Below are 23,731 nucleotides of genomic sequence, written 5' to 3'. Positions count from 1 at the left end.
TCTACAATCAAACTTAAATTCTCAAGTTGAACATGGTGTGGCATCCTTACATTATACCAGAGACACAGGAACATACCTTCAAACTGTCAGCAATACTCACGGCCAGGAGAACCTTTCACCAATCAGTCAGACTCAACCATACGGAGAGAACCACTGACTTAGATGAGGAAATGGAGTTTGACACAATTAAACCTACAGCTGCTTTAAATGTGTGACAGTTGCTATCTACAGTCACCTGAGTCAGAGTGTTGTAGGTAGTCCTTAGAGGGACCAGAAGATCTGAACAGAAAGCCACACCTGCCTCCCTGGGTGAAGCATCCTGTTCTCCAGTTGAGTGTTACCTGGACATGGGCTGCCAGGCTCACAGCTTATGAGCAGGTGTCTGGGCATGAACCAGGTCTTCTCTGGGCCTCTCTTTGAGTCCAAGATATGATTATGTTTAAAGCTAGCTATGACTCATGAGGGACCAAAAAGCCAAGCAGAGAGTATTACTTCATATCACTGACCCCAATCCAGGCATTCCCACCCCCCTCAGAATGCTAGGTTTTTCTGCCCCTTCCATTGTTTGGACACTGTTTACAAATCAACCAGGCTCCTGATGTCATGGAAATCTAGATCTCTCCTGATGGGGAATGTACTTCTGTGTATGTTCATATTATTGATTGTTGAATAGAGTATTGTTTGGCCAATGAGGCAGCAAGTTAGATGGGACAAGGAGTCAAGGAGGATTCTGAGAAATGTAGTAAAGAAGTGGTGATTTAGGCAGGAAATGACATAGCAGGGAGACTCATATTTAAGCAAGGAGAAAAAGGAAATGGTTCCTTTTCCCTTCACTCTTCCTCCTGCTCTCTGCTCGGAGCCACCATATGATCCTGGGGATGAGGATGCCAGCAGAAGGTGTCCGATAAAATAAGTCTTATAAAATATATAAATTCATGATAATTAAGACTGAGCTAGCAGATGAGAAATCCTAGTCATTGGCCAAGCAGCATTTGTACCTAATATAACTCTCTATATATTATTTTGGCCATCCACATTGCGGGCAGAACTCAATCAGGTGGCGGAAAGATTTATCGTAACACTTTCCTCTCCTCTTTTCATCTGTGTAGGGGCTTGTGGGTGAAGCAACCATCTGAACTCAGAGTTCAGATCCTAGCTCAGAGTGGGGAAGCTGACAAAAGCCTGCCACTTCACTGTGAAGTCTACTTCTTCCACCCCTTCAGCCCTCCCACCACCACCCCTACCCAGGCAAAATGCACGCAACACCAGCGGGGGCAGTATCCCTCACTATCTGCTGCCACTCATGGCTGCTCAGAAACTTAAGGCTGCACCAAAGGAACAAAGGACATCTCAGTGTGGACACTGGCTATAACACGGCCCTTTAGAAGTTACCCTGGACTCTGGCTCTGCTAGGAACCATTAGCCATTTTCTTAGGCTAAGACTGTACCTGTCTGGAAATCTCCATTTGGCTAGAAGCTGTTCTATTCTTTCTCTAGCCCCATTTTCTCTTCCTACCACATGAAATGCTCGAGACCCACCTGAGACCTAACATTTGTCTGTTTTGAGAATAGATGAGTATTTATTAGAATTAAACAGCTGGGAGCCCTGTGATATTTAGACGGGCATTAGGAGGAATGTATGAGAAGAAGATAATGCTGGGTCTTTTTGTCTGTAAGCCAGCCTGGGCTTAGTTACTGGGGGGATTTCTTGGGTCTCCTGTGAAAACCAGATACAGTTAATTTCCTGCAAAAGCTTCGTGCTGGGCTGAGCTGATATTGCAGTGTTATTTAGAATAGAAAGGTCAGGCCTGAGATTGAATAATCATTGACAAGAAATCCACAGGGCATAGGAAGCAGTTGGTGAGCAGTCAGTGACTTATTTCTCCCTCCCCTCTTCCCCTCCTTCCTGGGTATCTGTTGATTCTGGAGTTTGTTTAATATTCTTTTTGTAACTATTTCCAAAATGTGTAGCTGATATGAATGATGTATTGAGACAAAGAGGAACAGCTTCCAGGCCATCAACAGAGATGGGACATTAGGTTTTATAAACTGGGCATATCTATTCTGGGCCATTGGCCTTGAGTACCTGTGTATGAATTTTCTGGCCATATTTGGTGGGTTTTTCTTCCCAACAGTTTAAAGCACTTGGTCACCGAATAGGGTGATTTCTTTTCCTGGATGGCCTCTGAGCTCTTCTCTCTGTAGCCCAGTTTAAAGCCTTCCCTGAGTTTGGAGCCAAATATTGGACTTTGAGAAGGGAATATCTGCTATGTCAGGCCTGGGCTGGGCCTTTGCACATGCATGTTCATGAATGCTGGCACCCATGCGAGCCCTGCTTTACTGATGGGCAAATGCCTCCAAAAGCAAAGAGAAGTTAGATAGCTCACTCAAGACTTCTCAGATCCTACACAGCAGAGTGAAGATGTGAAATCTGTGGATCTCCAGGCACCAAACTCATTCCACACCTCAAGTTTCTCAGTGTCACTAGGGACTTTTTCTAGTGCTGTCCTCTTTCCCTTCAATCCAGTCACTCTTTGGGGTTTCTTGGAAGTCCCTGTTTTTATTTAATACAAGACTTTCTCTCTTGCCATTAGCCATCTTATCAGAAGACCAATGCTACAAATTAGATGGTGTAGACTTGTGTCCAGTTTGTAAAGCGAAAGTTGGCATCACTTCTGAATCTCAGGTGCTATATAATTTATTAATTTTAAAATTCCATTTATTTAAAGTTTGGCCTTGGTAAGAGAAACAGGAGTTTGAGGCCAGACTGGGCTATACAGCAAGCTCAAGGCTAGCCTGGGCTAAATAGTAAAATCCTGTTCCCCTCTGTCCCCTGCTCCCCAACTCTCCCCCCAAAAAACCCAGGGCTGGTCGTGTGTAGCTCCTAGCACCCAGGAGGTTCAGGTAAGAGTAGTGTCATGACTTTAAGACCAGTCTGGATTACAGAATGAGGCTGTCTCAACACACACACACACACACACACACACACACACACACACACACACACACACACACACACCAAATAAAACAAATAAAAAACATAAATATGAATACACATATACACACAAAAATAACGTTAGGTACTGGAACCTCAAACTTAGAGGTCCTTTACTTAATTTGGGAATGGTATGGGTACAAATAATAAAACAATCAGCAAATCGTCCATTTGTCAGAAATTGTGAATGGGCCCCTAGGTTATGATCAATGTCCTTCTAGGGATCATGACTGCAGCCAGGTAAGTGACAGAGCACATGACTCTGAGAATAAGGAAAGGTCAAGAGTTATAAGATCAGGTTCAGAATGTTTTCTATGTCTAGGTATCTCCTTATCTCTGCAAGGATGTTGACAAGTAGCGTCATCCTGAGATGACTTCTTGGCACAATGGCTTTGACACATACCAGCCTCTCTGTTGCTGTACCGCATCATGAGAGTGTTCTGACATCTGGTAACACTTTCAGTGTTTTCATGACTCTGTGCCCGACCATAAGGAGGGCCATAGGGAGAAGAAATGGTAGACTCCTGTCATCCTTAGCTGACAGAGACATGATAGCAAAATTAGATTACATAGATATCTGTTTTATGCAAATTCAGCTTCTAAATTGACACACAGTGTGATGATCCCTGTCACCAAACCATATAGAGCAGAGGAGAGTACAAATATCAGTTGGTGTTTGTAGGGGAAGTGTTAGCCACGCCCTCTTTGGGGCTGGCACAGGTGACACAGACACTAGGGCATGGTCAGTGACGTAGCAAGACCTTCAATATGAGGGTCGGATGCAGGCAGCTCTCTCTGTTCCATGGTTGGCCTGGTTGTACAGGACTGACTGTTGCGTGAGTACTTTTTCTAATAAACTTCTGTTCATTAAACTTGCTCTGACTCCTTAGTGGTATGCATTAATTGAGCCCCACTATATTTTGGTGTCAGTGAGTGGGATGACCCCACAACCCGAGGTTCCCAGAGGAAGCAGATAACCTGCTGCTGAGAGCCACCAGGCACCGAGAGCCACAAGCCGCCAGGCATAGCGAGCCGCCTTCCCGCGACTAGTCAAGCACTGTAGAACCTGGGCAGCTGGTGGTAATGTTACAAACTTCCATCTAAACTTCACAAAAGCTTAAAAGTTGATTTTAGCAGCAAAATAACAGAGAAAAGCATGTCTTCTTGTTAGCAGCATTTTCTCGTGTAGTCTGTTTTGCTAGAGACAAGCAGAGACTCGGTTCCTTTAAGAGAGGTTTCCTGACTCAGCCTAAGCAGAAAAAACCCCAGGGCTCTTTTAAAACACCCGGCTAGCTCAGTCGGCAGAGCATGAGACTCTTAATCTCAGAATGTTTTCTGTTTGTTTGTTTGTTTTTCTAACTCAACACAACTGTTTAAAGGCCGTGATTGGGTGGCTGCTACAAGAGCTAGAACCCTGGAGTCCCAAGTTTGACCTCCAGATTGAACTCTATGCCTTGCATGTATGTCCTGAAGCTGCAGAGTGGCTTTGGGAGCTTTATCTGTTGAAAAGCCCCGAGTCCTGCTGTCATCTCCTTTCCTTTAGCCTTTCTCAGCTCCAGATCCCACTCCCAGCAAGAATGCCTTTGCCAATGCAGCCATGCTTTGGCCATAGCGTCAGAGCTGGTGCTCAGAGCAGGAATGTGTCGGCCCAGGAAGAGGTTGTATGGCTCAACTATTAGCAGCTTGGACACTGACACCAGCCTCTAAACTCCTGTGCTTTCTTACTTTGTGCCTTCCAGAAAAGCTGCTTACCCTCCCTGAGCTTCAGTGTTTCCCTTGGAAATGAGCAGAACCACAGCACCTACTTAAAGCTGTTGCGAAGATTAAGGAAGCAGACACGTGGAAAACCTTAACCCTGCCTATTTCACTCTAAGCACATTGGTGTAAACACCATCTTTTCCTTCCTTTCCTTTGCCTTACTCAGCAGCTGCAACTGAAAAGTACCCTTTGAGTGCCAAGACCTCTGGCATGCACACGAATTAATTAGGAGGCAACTGGTTTCTGATGTTGCCTGCTCAGTGGAAGCTTCAAGCTCCCAAGACTGGATATGATTTTGTAAGCCAAGCTTGAGCTTGAAGTGAGCCTTTGGGCTGTTTTAGGGCAACATGAACTAATTCTCAGACTCCAAATGCATATATTACACACCTCTAGGAGCAATTTGCTCTACAGTCCCCATGTCTGGGAATTGTGACACTGGCCTCTTTGGGTTCACACAACAGGTGTGATGCTCCAAAGGAATATGTCAGTACAACTTTTGAAATGCTAGACACATCTGTGGTACCAATATTGTAACCATGACAAGTGTCACCTCTGTAGGTTGGTGGCCCTGTTGTCAGATGGCAATCCCCCCAGTACAGAGCGACTGCAGATGAGAAGGATGACCTCGAGAATACAATCACTATGGCACCATCTGGCATCCTCTTTGCCTTTGATTTATCAGTGGATGCCTCTCCCTGTGCGATACCATAAAGGCAGATTGTGTGACACCTTTACTGTCTGACACAACGTGGAGGAGCAGTGTGATCTCACGCATGCAGGGACAAGGTGTGGAGGCTCACCTCTGCCTCCCTCCACAGGTTTCCAGGCTAGGCCTGGCCACAGGTGCTGTTCAGGAGACACTGGTCATTCTAGCTGTGCTATTTTAAAAAAGTTGGGGATGAGCTAGGGCAGGGAGAGGATCGCCAAAGTTCATTCAGGTGGGATGGGTCTCCACAACCTCTCATTTCCCCCACCTCCAGTTTGCTCTGGTGCCTGCCATCCTCAAAGTTTATAGGTATCATTACCTGTGAAAAATCTGTTCCTTCTGAAGACAGCTCGGGTTGGGGATGGGTGGCAGATTGCAATTTAATGACCAGATTAAAATATGCTAAAGCAAACAAATAAATAAATAAAAAGCCCAGCAGCCCGGGAGCTCCACAATTCATTCTGTGGGTAAGAGAGGCTGGGGCTCCAGGGACCAGCTCATAACTCACCCCATCGGCAGCTTTAGTAGGCTGTTACTGTATGACCACAAGGGGAAACAACTCTCTGGGAAAGATTTACACTGACTGCCACTGGAGGCTGAAGGGCTAGGGGCCAGGAGCTGAGGGCTTGGGAAACATGTGGGTCCTGGTGCTAACCACAGGAAACAACAGGTTCTAAACTGACCCATCCCCATCCAACAGCTGATGCCCGCACTCCCTTCCTCTTCTGAGTTCTCCTCCGGCCCCGCTGTTGCTCACCAGGGTCAAGTCCCTCCTACCCTTGGCAAATGCACCCAAGGTCACGCTGCCACTTAGCAAAATGGTGACTCAGTTTTCTAATTCTGTATCATTTATAGACTACCCTCTTTGCTGAGGGTAAAGAAAGGGTGGCATTCTTTTGCTAATCTTCATTTCAGGTACAGCGGCACTACTCAGTAAGCAAAGGAGTGAATAACAGGCATGGGCAGGATCTGTGGGACTCACAGGGACTCACAGCCTGATATCATCTAACAGGAATTGGGACCCAAGAAGATACCAAAATCCAAGAATATATTTTTTAAAAAAACGGTAAAGTATTCTCGCATAACCTGCATACATCTTACTATACTTTTAATCATTTCCGGATAACTTATACTATTTACTGCAGTGTAAAAGCTGCTTAACTGATGGCCCTTTTTATTATTTTTAATTGCGTGTGTGTGTGTGTGTGTGTGTGTGTGTGTGTGTGTGTGTGTGTCTGTCTGTCTGTCTGTCTGTCTGTCTGTCTGTCTGTCTTTGTGGTAGGGGAGGGAATCTACACAGGCATACAGATGTCTGTGGAGGTCAAAGGCGTCGGATTTCCTGGAGCTGTAATAATTACAGGTGATTGTGAACTGCCTTATGTGGATGCTGGGAACTTAGCCTTCGAGCTGTCTCTCTAGCCCCAATATTGTTGTTATTAGCTTTGTAGGGAATGATGGCCAAAAAGTCTGTATCTGCTCAATATATAAGTCCTCTCAAAATCCTTTTGGTCCTTGTTCATAGATGCATAACATTCGGGTATGACAAAACAGCTGTGCTGTGGGCAGGTACTCTCGGGGAGTGGCAACAGGATCGAAGCCTGTGAGCATGACAGGTTGGCTGTGCTCCCACCAAGTGAAGAAAGGGTAGGAAATGACATCAAGGCCCGCCTTTGACTCTCTGAACTTTGACTTCTCTGAAGACTGTCCTTTGACCTTCCTGGCCTGCTGGTTGTACTCCCAGTTTCTCTCTTGCAGCATAACCAGTGCCCCCGGTGGGTTCCTCAGCTTAGCACTTCTTAGTTCCCATTATTACATGTTTAGCTAATTTGACAGCCTGAGCTTCTGAAACAGTTACTTAAACAGACATTGCTGACCCTACTGCCTAATTCATTTATTAGAGCTGTTCTTTATTATAGGTGCTCATGGGACCATATCTCTCTTAACTATCATACAGATAACAGGTAGATGTTATATAGGCACTTTCTTTTTTTCCTTTCTTTTTTTTTTAATTTGAATTAGAAACAAGATTGTTTTACATGTCAATCACAGTTCCCACTCCTTCCCCTCATCCCCTACTCCTCTCCCCCCAAATAATACCCTATCACATATCCTTTCTGCTCCCCAGGGGAGGGTGAGGCCTTCCATGGGGGGAATCATAAGATTCTATCATATCCTTTGGGATAGGGCCTAGGCCCACTCCCTTGTGTCTTGGCTCAGGGATTATTCCTGTATGTGGATTGGGCTCCCAAAGTCCACACCTATGTTAGGGATAAGTACTGAACTACTACAGGAGGTCCCGTAGATTTCCGAGGTCTCCTTGCTGAAATCCACGTTCCTGGGATCTGGATCAGTCCCATGCTGGTTTCCCAGCTATCAGTCTGGGGACAAAGAGCTCCCCATTGTTCAGGTCAGCTGTTTCTGTGTGTTTCACCAGCCTGGTCTGGACCCATTTGCCCATCACTCATTCTTCTCTGCAACTGGATTCCAGTTCAGTTCAGTGATTAGTTGTGGGTGTCTGCTTCTACTTCCACTAGCTGCTGGATGAGGGCTATCGGGTGGCATATAAGTCAGTCATCAATCTCATTATCAGGGGAGGGCATTTAAGGTAGCCTCTCCTCTGTTGCTTAGATTATTAATTAGCTGGTGTCATCTTTGTAGGCACTTTCACTAGACAGTGAACATCCTTACAGGAAGGACAGTGTGTGTGTGTGTGTGTGTGTGTGTGTGTGTGTGTGTGTGTGTGTGTGTGTGTGTATGCATGTATGTGTCTATATGTGGACATGAGTGTGTGGATGTGGGTGTACATACACAGGCGTAGAGAACACAGGTCAACTTCCTGTGTTATTCCTTAGGCTGTCCTCTACCTTGTGTTTTGAGACAGGGTCCCTTCCTGGCCTGGAACTAGGCTGGATAGCTAGTAAGTCCCAGGGGATCTGCCAGTGTCCAATTCCCAGTACTGGGATTACAAGTGTGCATCATTGCATTTTATATGACACCTGGAGCTCAAACTCAGGTCCTCATGCTTGTGTGGCAAGCACTGTACCAACGGAGCTGTCTTCCCAGACTCAGCTTTCTTCTCTTGTCATCCCGGCATTCCAAATGTAGGTTTCAACTGAGGCATCAAGAAAAGTTTGGTGGTTAGTGGAGTGTTACGTCTCCACAGGGGTCTTCTCATTTCTAATAAAGAGGTATCAATAAAGTTTCCCTCACCCTAGCCTGTCACTCCATGACCCACCACCTTTGCCCACTGAGATATACACTGTAGTGAAAGAAACAGATCTCCATAGAGCTGAGCGCTGAAAGGATGAGGAAGCTTTCCTCTAGGACCCAGCATGGCTGGGGGTTGCTGCTGTGCTGGAAGGAAGAGAAGGGTGAGGAGCTCTGAGGTCATCATTCATTTCCACCCTTTAGGGAAACTTTGTTTTCTATTCACATTCAGCAAATGATGCTCTTGTAGCAATAACAAATGTCAAGTGCTTTTCCTGGGACTTGGGGGAGACAGAGCATTAGCAAAGGAGGAACAATCCAGCAAAAAGGACAGGAGTTCTATTTAAGGACAGGAAAGCTAAGTAACAAATGTCACCCAGAGACACCAGGGAGATAGTTTTCATCGACAACCATGACTACAAGAAAAAAAAATAGGCCCATGGCAACCTGTGATAATCCTGGACTGCCTGCTTTCTGGAATATTCCACGAAAGTCCCTTTCATGCTTTGACATAATCCTTACCTCTCAGCACTGTGTTATCTATGGGCTATGGTGTTGTCTGAGTCTAGTGTTGGGGACTTGTAGGGAGTTTATAGAAGCTGCACACCAACCCTGACACTACGCTTTAAACAGCATTGCTAATAAGAACACTTCGGTTCCAGCCCATGGTGGTTTGGCTTCTGTTACCTTTATTTATTCATTTGACAGCCTTGAACCAAAGTATGAGAGTCCTTGTTCAGTCCCATCCCATCCCATTTGAGGTTGTGATTGGGATAAAGTCTTATCTATCTTTTCATTTCCACTGAGGATAAATAAAATTAGCTCAAATGAGCGGTTCTCAATTCACAAGGGAGGCAGAGAGTAAATAATTCCAGCAAAAACCCAAGAGCATTGCAAGAACAGGACAAGCAGAATACTGTGGGGACTTGTGGGTAGTGGAGTTCATTTGCACCGAGCAGTGAAATTCAAGGAGGAAGTCTCACAAAAAGAGCCTCCTTCGGGGCTGAAGATATTTGTACATTTTTTCCCCATCAAAGCAAAGTGCTGTGTGTGTGTGTGTGTGTGTGTGTGTGTGTGTGTGTGTGTGTGTGTGTGTGTGCACATGTGTGAAGACCCACATCAACCTTGGGTATCATTGCTCAGGAACTGTCTACCTTGTTTTTTGAAACAGACTTTCATTGACCTGAGCCTCATCAGTCCAGTTTAGCAGGATGGCCAGCAGATGCCAGGCATCCACTTGTCTTTACTTCCCCAGCATGGGGTTATTCCCCACTAAGGCTATTTTTATGTAGCTTCTGGGATCGAGCTCATACAGCTCATGTCTCCACAGCCCAGTCATCTCCCCAGCCCCTTGCAAAGTACATTTTATTATATCAGGATCTCTCTGGGGTCACACCACCATCATCTTTAGCCCCAAATACTGTCATCATTTCCTCAGAGGCTCTTTATTTTCAAACTTTCTCACAGGTGGCCTGTTCACAACAGTTGCCAGTATCATATTCTTAAATGTAAGTCACATCATACAATCACATTCTGTTCCCACTTCCCCAAGGCTCATCTCCCCAGGAAGAGTCAATGTTAATCTTAGCTCTGCCCTGGCATCCACCATTAATTTTCTGACCATAGCTCCCATTTTAGTTACTTTTCTATTGCTGTAACAAGACACCATGACCGAGGATATTTTGACACACACTTGGTCTACTCTATCCCCAAGAATCAGGCTCACCTAGATTTTCAAGGGGAAATGAGATCAGTAATTTTTTAAAAATCTGTAATTTTGTGATCAGAATAGAAGCTGTGGGAATGTCAAGGGGGATGAGGCAAGATACCCCAAGCAGAGAGATGGCTGGTTGGGAATATCTTAGCCTTACGTAGCTTCTGGGGTCGAGCTCACACAGCTCATGCCTCCACAGCCGAGGACTGCAAAAAGAGACAGAAGGACAAAGAGGAGGGCAGAGGAGGAAGGGGAGGAACATGGGGAGGAAGGGAAGAGGGAGAGGCGATAGTCATAGCTAATATTTCTTTACAATGGAAGCCGGAACGAGGAGGCAATTCTAATTGGTAATAGTTCAAGTATGACAATGTGCCAGTGAAATATATTGGAGGAATGACACTAATAAGGCACACATTTTTCACTTTTACTGTCTGATAGGTATTGCTCTGAGTGCTTTTCATGTATTAACTCATTTAATCCTTCCAGGAGCCCTATGAGGTAGCTACTGCTTTTAACGATATCTCATTGTGAAGGAAACGGAGACACAGAGAGATTATCCAATCTATCAAAGGCCAGATGCCCTAGTGATAAAATGGGAAACACACACAAACTGAGTAGCCCTTGTCTGATATGCTCAAGATCAGCAGTTTTTTTGTACTTTGTATTTTTTTCAGATTTCAAAATACTTTTTTTTTTTTTTAGATAAAATAAGATACATTGGGAAGGAGATCAAACTCCACACACAGAATTCATTTACATATCAGATTACCATATACTCAAAGCCTGTAAATAATTCTATGTATTTTTAGCACTAACCATTGTGTGAGGCCAGGTGTAGAGTTTTGCACCGTGGAATCATACTGGAACTCACAAGTTCTATATCTTGGAGTCCACTGGGCTCCCGACCTTCAGTTTAGAGATGCTCCACCTGTGTATGGCTTTCCCTCAGGCCAAATGAATTCCTTGAGATTTCTTCAGTGATGAGTGACAGGACAGTGCTTTGTTGTAAGGATGGGACTGTCAACAGCCTACTAGGTAGCTTCAGAATGGGACTGGTCAGAAAAGACCAAGGCTGGCTAGAAGCTTGGAACTTTCCGCCTGTCCCTTTAAGCTCTGTGGTCTATGATTTAGTCCCTCACATCTATGTAAGGAAGCCTCAAAAATCCCTAAATAATTGCGACACATCCATCAAGGGGGAGGTGCACACTAATTCTTTGGGGACAGGATCTTGTGCTCTGAGGACCCTTCCATTGACCTGATGTGCCTCTTCATCTGGTGGATCATTTATATCCTTTATAACCAATGAGAACATATAAATGGTGTAGCTACCCAAGTCCCAGAGTTGTTTTAGCAAATTCTCCAACTTAAAGAGGGGATCATAAGCTACTTACTTGACAGTTGCATACACAACCTAATATGGAGGTAGTCATGGGGGTTGAGCCCTAACCCTATTCCAAATATGGAGTGTCAGTTTTGGAATGAGTTTTAAGATGCCTTGTTGATGCTGGAGTAATTGTTGGCATGGGAAAGCTCTCATCTGGTTTTAGAGGTGATGTCAGGAAGGATCCAGGTGATGGTAGTGGAGCTGGTGCTGAAGTCAGTATGATGTTAGGCACTCAGTGAGCAAACAGCATTCAGATCTCACAGGGAGGAATCCAGACTCCACCAAGGCAGCAGACAAGAAATTTATGGGGAGTGCAGCTGGAGATGTTCTCATGAGTGGCTTAGAAAGGAGCCCTAGGTGTTAGCAGAGAATGTGGGCACGTTTGAGGGGTAAGTGAGGAAAAGCAGAGTGAAACACTTAAGGCTACTAGTGAATTCCACTCTCACTGTTTCTGTGTGAGGGGGAAATTGATGAGCCATGTGTTCTAAAGGTGTAAGCCAAGAGATGGGCCCTTTGGAGGGCTCGTGAAGGAGAAGTGGTTTTGGAGAAGCTTGCTGGGGTATAGATAGCTGAGTCTAGGAGTGTTTCTGACAGCATTGAGGATTTGAGGAATTAAAGCTAAACAAGCCTCATCTGATTCAATGGAAGCTTGGGATAGAGATAGAATTTGGGTGGGGAATTAAAAATAAAGTTTAGGGAAGTATGATAGGGAAACAAATGTTAAAGCCCAAGACAAAAAGAATGATGTCTACACAAGAGACAGAAGAGAAGGAACTAGAGAAAGAAGACAGAGTATTTTAAACATTTTCAGCTTGGTTTAAAGGAGTTGGGAAGACAAGGAGAGAATCGTGGAGCAAATGTCAGGACAATTTCTGTAGACATGGGAGCAGCCCCTGTCACTCAAGCTTAGGCTCACAGAGTCGAGGGAAGGTGAGGCTCTTTGGAGTTTATATGCAGGATACATCCCTCTGCCCTGCAGTGTCCGCAGAGCTGGGCCTCAGCAACTGGCAGCTAATTCTAGCTGAGCCAGGGGGAATAGCAGAAGGGAGTCCTAAGCTGGACCTCTTGCAGAAAAGGGAGAAGCAGAAATCACAAAGCATAGGGAGCTGAAATTGGGGGTGTAGGGCTTAACGGGAAATAGATATTTGGATGAAATTTTATATGTGTGTATGAAGGTCTGGGGATGAAGGGTACCTTAAGTCAGCCTGTGGACTAGAGGGGACCCACTTTTCCATTTCTGAATTTTTCATAATGGCATGAATATTTCAAAGGTCATTCTCAGAGAGGTGAGGCAGAACGCATAGGTTCGGTTGTTTCCCTAGGGATATGGGAAGTGGAGTCACTCCCATATTGAAAGATTAACCCCTTGTTGGTGGCCTTTTCTCAACATGACAGTTGATGCCAAACAACTGGTACTACAAGACTAAACTTTCTACTCTTCCCTGTCCTGTGTACTCTCCAGTTCCCTTGCGTTCTCGCCACATTATCAAAGCTCCGCTAAATCATTCATTTCCAATAGTCACATGACACTCCACTCTGGTTCCTGGCTACTTCATTTGCCAATTGGACCTAGGATTCTATTGGTGTTTTCTCAGCTGTTTGGACAAAGCTGGTCAAAGGATACAGCTCATATGATTTGCAAGTCGATTTCTAGGAAAAAAAGTGGAATACTAGAGAGATTCAATGTTAGATGAAGTGAGATTTGGAAGGACCAGGACAGCTGTCTTATTCTAGTAGGCGAGGCCTCTACTACCTCATTAAAAGGAAGGCCCTAGACCCCACTTGTGGCAGTGGAGTATAAGTGAACTTATGTATAATGAGCACAGTAGGAAATCATAAAGGATGAGCGGTAGATTAACATCCTTTTGGATTTTAATTTATAAGAGAAGGAAGATTTTATTTTGAACTTTAATTTCTCTCTGGGTACTTATTAATGAAAGATTCATATTTGAATTCATACCAGCGCCTGGGGCCTTTTATGTTATGAAGGAATGCATGTTGATAACTGCTGAGCTACATTAGAAATTTTGGCTGGATAGTGAGGGGTGGGGGAGTGACTTTGGCTTAGGGCACAGTGAAATCCAAACACTAATGACTGACTGACCTACTTGGTCTACCCAAAACTTGGCCTGGGTCCCAGGAAGACAAAGACAGTGGTTCTCCAAAGCGTGTGGCCCTTGCTGTCCCTGTCCTTTATGGCTTCTCTCTCTTCACCTCCCACCCCAGCTGGAGATCAGGTAGTCTACCTGGGGTGGGAAGCCACAGACTACAGTGCTAGGCACAGTGGCCCCTGCTACACTTTCATCTTGATTTCTACACCTTAGTTTCTATGCCACAATAACAGAGAAGCTCTTGCTACATAGCTTCATTCTTCCTGCTGGTCCCTCGGAGGACAAGCTTAGGCACAAACTTCTTGGGTTCACCCAGTGGGCCACTCCATAGAACTGAGTTCTTGTGCCACTTCTCACAAAATGGCTCAAATGAGGAAGACAGGCACTATTTCCACCACCAAAAGAGATATTACACGATACTTTGCTGCATTTCTTTTTCCAAAGTGGAAATTGGTAGAAATTTACAAGGCTGTGTAGGCATGTATGGATTGTGAGTGAGCAGATACCATCTTTCGATTTGGCTCTGTTATGGTCTAAATGATGTCTACTCTATACTCTAGGCTTCCATATGAGGCAAGGTCTTTGAGGTGTGATTTGGTTGGAAGGGAAGAGCATCTGAAATGATACCATTGCTTTTATACAAGAGGCCTGGGGGGATCCAAGACAGAGGTGCTGTCCATAAGCAAGCAGCAGAAGACTCCCAAGTTCTTTCAGAACAGTGAGCAATAGGGTTTCATTGTTTATAAATTACAGAGTGGAAGATGTTTCGTTACAGCATGGATGAATTAGGGCACAGCATACATTTTCTTAGATGACTGCTGGTCACCAGACATGATTCTTTGAGGCATCAATATGAATGCAAAGGTGTGAATTCCTGAAGATGAGGACAAGGCTGTTGTCATTCCCAGTAGCTTCCTCCTCCTAGTGACCACAGGTTCGGTAGTAAGACCCAAGTTTAGAAACAAATTGGAAGATGTTGGAGAACAGGTTTGTTTGTCCTGTATTCCTCATCTCCTTTCTCACATCATCATAGATAAGGTACTTCTGTTTCTTTTCCCTTGAGAGGGCAATATTGGGTTGGACATTTCTTAACCTAGGTTTGCCCCTTTCCCACTGAGGCACAATGTAGCTATGTCTAGAACGGCAGGTAGCAACATTTTCACTTGGAGTGTGTTCACTCTGACATGGACAAGTGGTCTTGTCTTTTATTTTCTCTCTTGCCAGTCATTCAAGAAGTTATCATGTGGAGTTACTCCTAGGAAGTGGCTGCCCAGCTAGTTAATAGTTTTCCAGGATTCCACTATCACCTTAGGTCTTACATTTAGAGATATAAATGCAGGTCTCCATCAAGGTTTTCAAAAAATGGGTAAGCCTCCTCCACGCCCTTTCAATCTGATGGTCTAGTGTGGAAGATGACACACATGGGGATGATGAGCCATGAAGGAGCCATCTTTCTAGGTCACCTTAGTGGGAGGAGGCACTCTGACTGGAAAATGTCTTTAAATTATTACATTTAATATATTTGGAAATACATTTGATTTGTATTCGAGGCATCACACACCTTTGGTTTATTCTTTCCAGTAGTTTGTATATGGCTCCAGTGAATTCTAATGGATATACTATGTGGATGGATTAGGCCCATACATCTCCAAATAATTGGAAAACGCAACTTAATCTGAGTGTTCTTTTCACATGGCGATGTGTTTCTATGCTTAAATTTGAAGGGAGTACCTGAGACTTGACTTGGCTTCTGGTAAAGTTTCCAAAATCATTTATGGCTAGCTTTATTCTTCCAAGGTAACTGACACTTAGCTTGTTCAATTGAAAAAACAGAAACCCAAAATTTAATTTCAACTGTTGTTGCTCTAAGCTCTGTTGACTGGAATTGTCACTGGGATCGAGGTGGGTATGTGGTTGCTACCTCAACTTTCAACTGCCCTCCTTGGAGACATAAAGCAGGAAAATGGGAAAGTAATATTTGTTTAGAACCATGCTTTTGGAGGGACAAACTGTCAGTCAAGAGCTAGGTCATTAGATCCTCTGCACTCCAAAGACAGAAACAGGATGTTGAAGGTGGGGTATGGACTTAGAGTGTGGATGCTAAAACACTGCAAATTCTGACTGGCAGATGGTAGCTCAGGCCAGGGTCCCAGGCCTGAATGCTTCAATGGGACGAGAGACGTAAGACAGACATAAGCAACTGCAGGTGGGCAGATTTGCTGGAGTGACATCTAGAATATTTTGGAGGGTCCAAGAGTATTATTTACAACCTGTATTCTTTCCCTTGAAACATCTCTTGGGAATCACAATTTCCCTTATGATCAGAACCTTCCAGTGAAGGAAAAGATAGCCCATTGGGCAAATAGTCATGACTTAGAAAACAGATAAGTTACTCTGTCCTTCTGTAGAGTTTATTTTCATGTCTCCCCTCCCTCCCTCCCTCCCTCCCTCCCTCCCTCCCTCCCTCCCTCCCTCCCTCCCTCCCTCCCTCCCTCCCTCCAAGCTGGTGGCCTAGACCATAAATCACTGATTAGGGCAATGATTTAAAACACAAACCACAGTAACCCAGGCCCATGTAAGGAAGCGAAGAAGCTGGCAGCACAGAAGAAGAAATCTACACAAAATACAAGTGTATGTATATATATTTTGCAACAAAAGAAACTATTTATTTGGAATCTGCATTACCAGTACAAATTAGGAGACTGTAAAACCTACATCGTGTTAGTATCATTAGAGAACACAAAAGTTCAGCTGGAATCAAAGGGGACAGAAGCCTGTGCTCTCGAAGAAGCAGAAAAGCTTAAGCTTTCAAAACCAAACCAGAGCAGAGCTTTGCAGGGCTATACTCTCAATAATAAGGGGAGAAGGGGGGCCGGATAAAAACCAACAACCAAAGGAAAACACTTCAAAATGAAACTCCCAATGGGAAGACATAATAGAGAGAAAGAGGGGGAAACATTCAATGTTTTATTTATTTTAACAAAAAGGCAAAAAAAAAAGTTTACAAAAAAATAAGTTTCCAGAAAGCTTTGAGCTCGGCTGGAAACCACAGAGGTGATGTGAAAAGGTTGGCTTTCGTTTCTCATGACAGAAACAAGAGCACAGATGTCTCCAGGGGCGAATGTTTCCTACAGCATAGTTCCACAACTATGAGTTGTTTTTTTTTTTTTTTTTCCTTCATGTATCTGGATGGAATTCTGTCTGCTTCCTGATCACCTGAATGTTTGTATGCGTGATGTCCAAAACTGAATGTCTGTCCAACAATGTGGCTTTCTTTTGCCCTATAACTAATACTGATGAATCCTGCTTTGCAATTTAAACAGTCAACCTAATCGGAGGTTAGTGACTAGTGCACCATCAGTGAATCAGAGACCAGCTTCTTAGCATTCAACCTGCCTTGGCTCTGGCTCATCATCTCACCAACTCTTCACCCAGAACTGGGGTTTCTGGATCCTAAGCGGATGTGCCCAGGGGGCTTGCTTCCTGGATCTATTCTACTTGGTAATGGTACCCACCAGGGCAGTACCTCCTGTGGAGTCCTGCCAGGAGAAAAATTCTTGTTTTGTTGGAAGCATTCTTCTGGACTGTTGGCGTTAATCAGAGAGAGAGAGGAAGACATTAAGAATCAATGAAGGCAAAAGTCTTCCTTTCTAGTGTTAAGAAAGCCCCTGGGCAGGCTCTGTGAGTTTTTAAGGAAGCAAGTCCTTGCCTCCTTATCTTGGGGATTACAGAGGTGCCACATGTCCTGGGTATGCAAGAAAGCAAAGGCATGTGACCATGGGCTTTACCGCTGTTTTTTTACATTGGCCGAAACAAAGCAGAACAAGGAAGCAGCCTCACCTATGAGGGACCCCTTTTCACATCACCTTGTATACATATTTAAAGAATATAACCAGCAAGACCCACAACCCTGACAGTGAAGAAAAGCACCCCCCTCAAATAAACAAAACCAAAATAACACAAAACAAAACTTTTTTTTTGTATTTTTATGAGCAGGAATAAAGAAAGGAAAAGAATTTATTTCTGGGTCTCAAAATTAATAAACATAAGGGTTAGGTTGTACCTATTATGTTCACTATTCCAACCTTATTTTTTTTATTTTTTTTCCTTTTTTTTTTTAGCTTACAAAATGAATTACGGTCACTTTTAAACATTGTGAAAGAAGAAATGGATGTACACAACTTGACACTTTTTCTAGCATTCTTGAACTAATTCACAAATGCAAGAAAAGAAAAAGAAAAATGGGGGGGGGGATGAGGAACATAGGTAGCTTGGTGTTAAAAACTAATGCAGGAGTGATGTGTATCGTCACAGAAAGAAGGGAAACTTCCCCTTCCTGTTTTGCGTGCTATGAGGGTCATTTTTAAAATTTTTATTATAAACACTATTAAATTCAGACCGCCTTTTTGGTTTTTTTTCCTTTATCTGAATATACAAGAACATTCATTATCAAATGTTCATCATCAATACTACAAAGAACAAGACACAAGTCGCAAGAAACGATGGAAAATGTTAATAAAGCTGAAAGAATTGTTGAGTTCTTTTTTTTTCTTTTTTTTTTCCTAAGTTTTTTTTTTTAAATTTGAGTTTCTGTAGTTTTATCTTTTTTTGGTATCGAAGTTAGGTTTTTCTGGGCAGAAAACTAAAGAGAGAAGGAAAGAGGTGCAGATAGGTGTGAGAAAAGGCAACCAAAAATTAATAATAATAATAATAATAATAATAATAATAATAACGATACAGTACCACTGCCACAGGGAAGGAATTGGAAGGAAGGTGCCAGGAGGCAGAACTGCAGCCCAGGAGTCCATTCTACTCCAGCGGGCAGAGGAGGACGAGGCAGTAAAACGCAACACACAGTGACAAACCCAAGGTCAACTACCATTTCTCAGGAGAAAACTGCTGCTGTGGAAAATGGGGGCACTCTCATTTATACTTAGAATATGAAGGAATCCTGGGGTATGGTTTTTAGAGGTTGAGCTGAATTTCTAGAGGCACACTCTTCCCACTCCTATCCTGAGGCTGCCAGCTTTCTCTAGCCTTGCTTGACAACAGAGACCTGGGGGCTGCCATTTTGGAGGTGACAGTGGGCAAGGAGAGTAGGCTATGGGCTAAGTGTTGGACCTAAAGGAGGCCTAGTGAAGTTCTGGGTGGGGCTACCACTGCCTGGAGAGAAGCTGTCTGTGTGAAGGCATCGCTGCTTTCCCATGTTCCACTCAGGCACTTCCTGTGTTCAGGTTCAGATCTGGAGTCGTTCTTGCTTCCTAGAGAACCTTTCAGTAACTCTTATAATTTGCTCCATGTTAAATGATGTGATCTAACCAAGCTTGTATGAGTGATTTCAGTATATTCCTGCCACAAAGACAAAGATCACTGGTTCTCATCACCATATAGACTTGTGATGATGTCCCTCCTAGGCACCCTGATCTGAGCAATACACGGTTTAGTTGGTCGTCTTTCTAGTGACTTGGATCAGCTAGACAAAATTTCATTTGTCAAATAATTACTTTCTGCATTATCTTCAAACATTCCTGCCCTCAACCGTTTCCCAGGATGCATGCCCTACTCCTCCCAATACACAAGAAGGATGTTCCTACACATCGTTGTGGGGCCATGTGGAATGTGAGTGACTTTATGGGCCGGTGTCTTAGCCCTCAAGCTCTTGTACTTCTTGAAATAGAATAGTCGTGATAGGGACAAGGACTTTCAAGGCCACATATTGGATTCAAGTAGAAGCTAATAACACCAATTCTACTCTGGTTTCAAATCTCTTCTCTATCCTAAGAAGACTAATGGACCAAAACCAAATCAGAGCAGAAAGCCTCTAAAACAACACTTTGTCATTATGGTGATGACATCAAGATCATAAGCAGAAATTAGAACAAGAAAACCAAGTATGGTTCTCTGACCTGGCATGAAACAGTTCATCACAGGGTCATTGCTTTCTTGACCATCAGACCTAGAGATTAAATGTAAACAAAACCAGTTTCTTAGGCCTCTTACAAGCCCCTTGGTGAGCCAAGCATAATAATTCCCATTTTATAGATGAAAGGCATGAGGCCCCAAAGATATCTGACCACATGCCACTTAACCTACTGGCAAGGCTACCATCTTCATGGCTGGCAGAGATGACTGGGGAATTTAAGCTCAAGTCAAAAGCAAGACAACCTTTTTAGTAAATGGTATTTTCTTTGAATCCCATGGTATATAGATCACTGTGATTATTTCAACAGCAACAACATCACCACCAACAAAACCTATCACTCTTACTCTATGGTTCTGATGCCTTCAAATTAATTAGTAGAAAGTTCACTTGAACCACATAAGATACCACTCTCTCCTCCAGAGGAAGAAGCCAGGATCAAGACCACAGTGCACTATAATGCTTTGAAAGCTCATACAATAAAAACTCAGAAAAAGCAGCCAAATCCATCATAGACATTGTAAGTCCTGTATATGGCTCCCTGAGAGCTCCAGAGGTGCTGAGAATGAAAGCTGTTTACACCGGAAACCTGACCTGCATGCCCATAATGTCCTGTGGGTCCCACTGTGGTAAGTGCATGCTGATGGGTTCTAGAAGCCCTAGGCACATATTGCTTCTCTCTCAGGCTCACCAGCTAGAGTGCTAGGATTGCTAATGTATGCATTTGCACAGGATGAGATTGTTGGGCCATCAGTCGGAGGTGTCAGAGTGGACACTGCCAGGGCCTTCCATAGGGAGGTCACTGATGGAAGGGGAGTAGCATCTGGCCAAGCAAAGGTGTTAGGTCATGTACGTGTCCACCTGTGTGTTATGTATGTATGTGTGCCCATGTCTAGGAAGGGACAGTGAAGCCTTTCAGGATGAGACACCTTCACTCTTTACAGATGTGCCCATCAGGGTACCTCTCTCAGACCCGACTCACGTGAGGTTCTGAACATTGCTGCCCAAGTGTTGAATGGTCTCTGCAGACCTCTGAGACCAAGAGCTGTTTCTAAGAGGACGAGAAAGCTGGTAGGAATCCTGCCCTTGCTGTTCCTTGTGCCCTCTCCTCCTGCCTGTCTTCCTGCCTGGGACTCAACCTGATGGAGCGACACTGGGACATGTGGCACCTTTAGGTGCCCAGCTATGGCCGTCCCCATCAAATACCTGGGACCAGAAAGAAGAGGAAGAAATCAGATTGTTCCCAGAAAGAAGGGGCAAACAGAGACAGAGTGGCCTGGAATGAGTAGGGCAGTGTGGTATATTCCTGCTAAGAGGTAGTGAGAGTAACAAGAGACAGAAGGATTGCCTGTCAACATAGGGATGAGGGCTCCGAGTGAGGTAAATTTGGCTCCTCAAACCACCAGCGTGAAAACATACAAATACGTTTTATTGTTTTCTTTGTAATTTGTTTTTTTTTTTCTTTTTAAATTCCTCTAATTGTTGAGAATATCCTTCAGTGATATAATAGAGGGCAGGAACCTGGGAGTGCAGAACAGAGAACAGGGCCAGGGAAGACGACAGAAACCAGTCTGAGAGCTGGAGGCAGGGGAGGGTGGCTTCTACCCAGAAAAAAGGGAAGAGAGTATAAAGAAGTGTCCAGATTGGCTGAAATAGCATCCCAAAGAAGAGAAGAGAAGGAGACTCTTATTGTGTTTGCTGATTGCTTCGACCTCCAGTCTGACCGCTTCAGCGTTGGGAGAGAAACCCTCCCTCCTGCCCCTGCCCCAACTGAGGCACAGGGTCAGCCGGGATGCGATTGCTGGGAGATCAGTTGGAGGTGTCAGAGTGAACACTGCCAGGGCCTTCTGTAGGGGAGGTCACTGATGAAGGGGTAGTAGCATCCTGCCAACCTCCATTAGCCTAGAAGGGAAAAAGGGAGAGAAGTCAGTCCTCTGTGATCAGGTGGCCTTTTTGAGCAGACAATGACAATGAGGCAACTTGTGAAAGGGACTGGCACCTGGCACATGGGGACACCCATAAAATGGGCACATATGGTTGTGGATGATAATTTTCCCCCCCGCCCTCAGACAAGTTCATCTTCCCAGTGAGCCTTTGGATCCAATGCTGACACTTCCCGCTTGTGTGATGTGTTCATATTTCTCCAAGATTCTGCAACTCAGCCCCAGCTATCTATGGAGTGACAGCTGTCTTCTAGCCATGAGACCTGAGAGTTCTATTTTGGTTCTAATCTAGGCAGCAACAACCATGAAGTTAAAGCTCCTAAACATGGCTGGTTTTGTTTTCCCCTCTGAGGAATAAGAAGGTTGGTCTAGATGTTGTCTATAGCTTTTTCTAGCTCTGTGTGTCCTGAGTGTTTACAGGATGGCAGGTCCTGACATGGTTGGTTTTGTTTTCCCCTCTGAGGAATAAGAAGGTTGGTCTAGAGGCTGTCTGTAGTTTTTTCTAGCTCTGTGTGTCCTGAGTGTTTACAGGATGGCAGGTCCTGTTCTGTGCTGGGGTCTAGAATTTCTTTAGGATATAATGATGAGTGAGTATAGTTCATGTATTTAGAAAGGGGGCAAGACAAGACCACAAATGCCCTACAATTCAAGACAGAGCCTACTCAATAGGGGGCCTGTTGTTAAGAAGGTGAGGGCTTCCATGAGAGCGACATTGCATCTCATTGGAGCACTGGGAACTAATGGACTTAGCAGAACATATTATGAAGAGAGACGGGGAAGACTGGAGTGGGAAGAGTGGGGGAGGGAATATGGGGAGGGACAAATAACATTATGGGCCACTTGAGGGACCATATGGAAACCTGGAACTAAAGAAGCTTCCTAAAATACATACATATCTGAAAGAAATATAAATGGAACAACCAAATAATGAGGGAGACAACGGCCCAACTGGATAACTTACACCACCAAGGAAACCTCCAGTGCCAGGAATGGATTATATCCACTTAAGTCCCTGGCCAAAAGGGCCCCATGGAAACCCCAAACATCTCAAGGTGTTGCCAAGGATATTGGTTGTTCTCCACAAACTGATGACCCTACAGATGAAGACACCCTTGCCTATCTCATAAGACAAAGAGAAGTAGAGCTGGTGACTAACTAGAGGCTTCACGCCCACTGACTAGTGTTCACCGTACGGGAGGATACTCTGTATGCTACCAGAGGAGAAATGTCATCTAGCTACAAACCCTGTGACCTACATTCATGACCTGCTTGCAAGATATGATGATACAATAATGGCACAGATGTGAGAGTATCCTGTCACTCTGAATGGATTTAAGGCCTACTCCATGAAATGGAACACATGCTGAATCCTGCTGGAGTGGCCAAGAACCCGAGATTGTATAGGCCATGGACCTGGGTAAAACTAAATACCATTGTTTTGCTAAAGAAACATAGCAATAGAATGACTCCTAATGATATTACTCTATCACCATAGATCAGTGCCTTGCTCATTCATCATCAAAGAAACTTCTTGCAGTAGACAGAAATATAAACGCATACACCCAAAACTTGGACAGTGTGCAGAGAGTGAGAGATCTTGGGACATTCAGTCCTAAATGGGATGTCTTCATCACGCCCCACTCCCTACCTTAAGGCTCATACCCTATGTAAAAAAATGAGGCAGAAAGATTGCAAAAGGCAGATGCTTTGGGTAACACTAGGGAAACAGTGTCCTCCAGCTATAGCAGGACTGATGTACATATGAAAGAACACACTGTGGAAGTACCCACAGAGTCTGTACAGGTTCAAGCCAGATGGGGGTCCCAGTACTGAGAGGATGGAGTAGACATGGTTCCTCAGCCACAACCAAGAAGCCACCTGCAAATGATACCTATTTACAAAGGAAAGATTAGTCTTCTGCAGTGGAGTCTCACTAGGTATATTAACCACACTTAACGGTAGACCCCAAGCCCAACAGTAGAAAGCCAATACG

The 23,731-nt window shown here is 44.3% G+C and overlaps 1 protein-coding gene across 6 annotated transcripts in view; it reads right to left on the bottom strand.

The window, feature by feature from the left end:
• The window catches only part of Pbx1 (PBX homeobox 1), a 310,806-nt gene that overhangs the window by 14,274 nt on the left and 272,801 nt on the right, over positions 1-23,731 (bottom strand). For 4 of the 6 annotated variants that reach the window (XM_027417091.2, XM_027417095.2, XM_027417094.2 and 1 more), the window contains one exon: positions 16,516-21,697. The exons of the other annotated variants lie outside the window; for them this stretch is intronic. In XM_027417091.2, coding sequence (XP_027272892.1) covers positions 21,605-21,697 — 93 coding nt within the window. In that variant the 3' untranslated portion in view covers positions 16,516-21,604. Of the gene's footprint in view, positions 1-16,515; positions 21,698-23,731 lie in introns of those variants that run through there. 6 annotated transcript variants of the gene reach the window in all.

Source organism: Cricetulus griseus, chromosome 5, assembly GCF_003668045.3.
Source record: "Cricetulus griseus strain 17A/GY chromosome 5, alternate assembly CriGri-PICRH-1.0, whole genome shotgun sequence".
In the NCBI taxonomy this organism is placed as follows: Eukaryota; Metazoa; Chordata; class Mammalia; order Rodentia; family Cricetidae; genus Cricetulus; species Cricetulus griseus.
This window is presented reverse-complemented; position numbering and strand designations above follow the sequence as displayed.